The sequence below is a fragment of the Diceros bicornis genome, chromosome X (assembly GCF_020826845.1).
Source record: "Diceros bicornis minor isolate mBicDic1 chromosome X, mDicBic1.mat.cur, whole genome shotgun sequence".
Lineage (NCBI taxonomy): Eukaryota > Metazoa > Chordata > Mammalia > Perissodactyla > Rhinocerotidae > Diceros > Diceros bicornis.
In genome coordinates, this window is record NC_080781.1 from 110507305 (window position 1) to 110511273 (window position 3969).

A 3969-nucleotide genomic window follows, 5' to 3' on the forward strand; every position below is an offset into this window, starting at 1 on the left:
GCACCTATGTCAACATCTAACTAGAGGCTCAGAGGTATAACTGGAAAAGCGCTTGAAGCCCAGATGATGGAAAACATACTGCTCGTCTGTAACCTTATTTTAAAGGAAGGATGGATCATTCCTAGAAATAATGAGTGGTATATAGTTAGCTATGGCTCTCTAGAGATAAGAAGAATTACTTAAATCTGTGGATGTGAAAAACACAACCCTACCATCTATCAATGCTCACTTCTTGTTGGAAAAACGAGTTACTGAGACACACGCTCGTTGCACTTCTGTGTCAGGCCGGCGGACGTGCCCCCGCCCCCACCTTCCTGGGTTCTTAGGGCTGGTCTAATCGTTACATTGACACAAGGCAGACTGAGAGGAGAGAGAGAAAAAAACCGTACTGACTTGTACGTAAGGAGGTCTCACAGAAATGGGACCTGAAGAAATGACCCAAGCAAGCATTTTTATACGTTTTAGACAAAGAAACCATCAGTTTGTGAGGAACTGACGGGACAAAGACATTGAGGCTCGGGCGCTTCGTGAGTGAGGAATCTAAGCAGAGTTTGGGCTTGGGGCGGTCACTCGGTAAAGCAGTAACAAGGTTCGTTTGTACAGGCCCTGAGAGGTCGAGGGAGGGTGAAGAGTTATCCCAAATCCCATTGGTCTGTTGCCTGTGGCTTCAAGTCCTCTCCTGGTTCTCAGGGGAAGGAAGGGTGAGAAGGAGCAGGCCGAGGCGAACGGACCTCAATTTGTGGCCTTGGATTTGGTTGCTACTTCTCGGACAGCCACCGGATGACTAGGAGCTCTCTTTCCTCATCTCTTCACACCCCCATCTTGACCAGCACCGTGGTCTGCCTCCTTGGGTCTCGTTGGGAAAGAGTGGAGCGAACACTCTTGTAAGCTGGAGGTTAGGCGGAGTTTGGAAAGGATAGAATACATTCCTAACGGAAGGACAGGTTTGGCCATGGAGACCCCCGAAGGCTAAGTCTCTATGTGAAACAAAGGGCAGCAGGCCCAACGGAACACCAGGCAAGATCTCGGTCTGACTCCCTGTTGCGGTGGAGGTTTTGAGGTGGTGGCTGGGCCCATAGCATTCTTTGGATATTCTTGGAAATGTCTGCTGGTCCAAGTGAAGAAATAGGACCAGCCTGGATGTGTCTTGGGGTGTTAGGGCTGGGGACCTGGGCCAGGGCCCATCACATTGTGAGACCCTCCCTCCCTGGTGGGACTTTCCCTCCTTCCTTATGAATATCTCCATTCTGGTGGACTCCCTTCAGGAGACCAGTTGAGATCAAAGGAGGGTAGGCAGGAGAGCAAAAGAGGAAAGGCAGCTCCTCTTGCTTGACCTTGGGATGGGGGCTGTGGAAGGAGATGTCAGGAACGCATCTGCATCGGAACCTGGGTTCTGTTTTGGCTCGGTGAGCGTCTACTCTGTGCCAAGTTTGGACTAGCCTTCTTGCTTTGTCTCTCTCCTCCCACCTTCAATAGTCTTTGCTGGTTTTCCTGGCTCTCGGATGCGGGTCTAGCTGGTGAACGGCACCCACTCCCTGCTCTTCATGCCACGCCTGGTAACGGGATGAAGACGTGTCGGTCTCCTGACGGCGGAGCATCATATAAAAATTGGAGGAAGATGGGCACGGATGTTAGCTCAGGGCCAATCTTCCTCAGCAAAAAGACTAAGATTGGCAACGGATGTTAGCTCATGGCCAATCTTCCTCACGCACACGCCAGACATGTACATATATATGTCTATCATTAGATGTGAGAAATTCCTCAGGAGAATACTCAGTCCTAAAGTGGAACCTGTGCCACATCTGTAGGTAGAAGTGGGACTGTAAGGAACTCTTCTCTAACCTTTTCACCCTTCTTAGGTCAGTGGAACCTGATTCAACATCGTTTCTGTCTGTTGCGATGCTGAGACAGAGTTCCAGCTGGCAAACCTGCCTCCCAGCCTCCGCCACGATGTCACCCTCTCAGCAACCTTTCCAGTCTGACACACGGAAGCACTGCGGAAAGGGAAACTGTCGGGCTGCCCCTTCCTGCCCTGCTTTCCTACAGGCTGACAGCAAGAGCAGGAGGACCAGGCCCTTGGACTTTCCCGCTGTCTCCCCGCCCGCCAGGCTCCCGGCATCAGGAAACACACAGGCGTGACTCGTGTAGTGTGATCTCTGGGTGTGGGTTACTCCCTGACCCCAGGGCCTGAATATTCCTAAATTCACTCATGTAGCTAAGAGCTCGGGCCCGGTGTTCAACATTTGACGTCAGTGAAAACAGCTGACCCCTCTCCTCACCTAGGCCCTCGGTGCATGAAGGTGCATCCTTCCCAAAGGACACTGAGCCCCGACATGACTCCACGCAGAAGTGCTGCCGAAAAGATACCAGCACTGTGAGAAGGACTGACCTTTACTCATCTTTCATTTTGTACAGAGAAGAGGAGAAGCGGTTGGGTTCTCTTGGATTTTATTGTTTTCCCTTTAGGAACTCACGCTCCCTCTGAGAATGGGCAATTTCCATAGGCGGGGCCCGACATATCCCAGGTTCCACTTGCCAAAGCCCCCACATTTCAAAACTCGCTCCCCAGACATGGAAAGGGCAACAAAAAACAACAAGGTGAGAACGACTAGAACCAAAGTGTCCAAGTCCTGAAGCAGGTTCTAGACCGGCGGCCCTGCAGAATCGCCGTGTTCAGGTTCACTGACCTGCGCTCTGGGTTCAGCCACATCCAGGAGGAAGGCGAGCTCCTTTCTGAGGGGAGAAAATGGCAAACAGTCACTATCGGGAGTCGTGGGGGTCGCGAGATAGACAATGCGCATTTCATGCTGGCTTCCCAGCGTCTCTCCTCCCAAATGCCCCAGCATTGTGCGCTTGGGTCACAGCCAGCTCCAGCCTGGCTTCAGGGGCGATTTTCCTTTGTGTGCAAAGCTTAAGGGAGCGCTGAGAAACTCAGGACTCAGGATTCACGATTCTTAAGGTAGGGTTTCAAACTCAAGACTAATGCACGAGAATTCCACGAGGACCAAAGGATCACCCTTGTAAGTTAAGGCAAGATCCAGCCGTGCACTTGCACGACGGTGCCTCACTCTCCTCCCCCTGATCCGTCCTGATCCAACAGAACCCGCTTTCCCCAAACAGGAGCGCGGCCAAAGTTCCCTGGCTTGAGCCACTGCTGTACTGCCTGCAGACATTTCCCTTGATGCGCGGTGGGCATCGCCCCCACCGCGGGCTCAAGGGCGGGCAGACTCCAGTGGCCTGGAGCCCGCTGGGGAGCTCTGGCTCTGGAGTGGAGGGAAAGAGACCCGGGAAAGCCCCGCAGGCGCCCCGGGACTGGACGGAGGAGCCCGAGCGCCCTAGAGCACCGGGCGCCTCCAGAGCAAGCGGCTTACCGCGCGCTGAACACGTCGGGGTATTGAGTGCGCTGGAAAACGCTCTCCAGCCCCTTCAGGCGCAACCCGGTGAACGTGTGGCGGGGGAGGCCCGGCTGCCTGTCGCGGGGCTGCAGACCCTCGGGGGCCACGTGGGAGGGCTCCTGAAGCTGCTGCTCCTGCTGCGGGGGCTCCCAGCCGCCGCCGCCTTCCTCCTTCTCCGGGTCCACGGGGCCCCGAGCTCCTGCGCCAACCTGGCCTTGTTCTCCTTCGTCCGCTGCTCCCTGCTCAGCTTCGGACCTTCGATCCTCCTCGACGATGTCTCCTCCTGTTCCCATCCCTGAGATCGCGGAGGGCTTCGTCTCCGGAGAGGAAAAGAGACACATCCGGGCGTGGGAGCGCGGGCGGCGGGGGCCGGGGGCCGGGGGCGGGGGGCGGGGGGCGGGCGGGGGGCAGAGGGAGGCGCAGGCCCGCGAGCTGAGAGCAGCGAAGGCGGCGGCGCAGCAGCGGCGTCCCGTGCTCCCGCCTCTCCCAGGGAAAGGACGTTTCCTGGAGTTGCCCAAAGCACCTGTCCCGGTCCAGGCACTCACCTTGCAGTTCTTCCCGGAGCTCCACGACT

At 55.9% G+C, this 3969-nt stretch overlaps 1 protein-coding gene across 1 annotated transcript; it reads right to left on the reverse strand.

Annotated features, from left to right (window-relative positions):
• Positions 1-2431: 2431 nt before the first annotated feature.
• On the reverse strand, positions 2432-3731 carry LOC131400588 (rhox homeobox family member 1-like). Its single transcript, XM_058535299.1, has 2 exons — positions 3372-3731; positions 2432-2733 (listed from the first exon to the last, which is right to left on the reverse strand). The coding sequence occupies exons 1-2, from the start codon at positions 3686-3688 to the stop codon at positions 2643-2645; spliced, it is 408 nt and encodes a 135-aa protein (XP_058391282.1). The 5' UTR covers positions 3689-3731; the 3' UTR covers positions 2432-2642.
• Positions 3732-3969: the final 238 nt, after the last annotated feature.

Bases quoted from the DNA above. Each gene is read 5' to 3' on its own strand.
- LOC131400588 (XM_058535299.1), bottom strand. From the start codon at position 3,688: ATGGGAACAGGAGGAGACATCGTCGAGGAGGATCGAAGGTCCGAAGCT. The intron at 2,734-3,371 runs GTAAGCCGCTTG...TTCTCCCCTCAG, and splicing joins CCCGACGTGTTCAGCGCGCG to AAAGGAGCTCGCCTTCCTCC.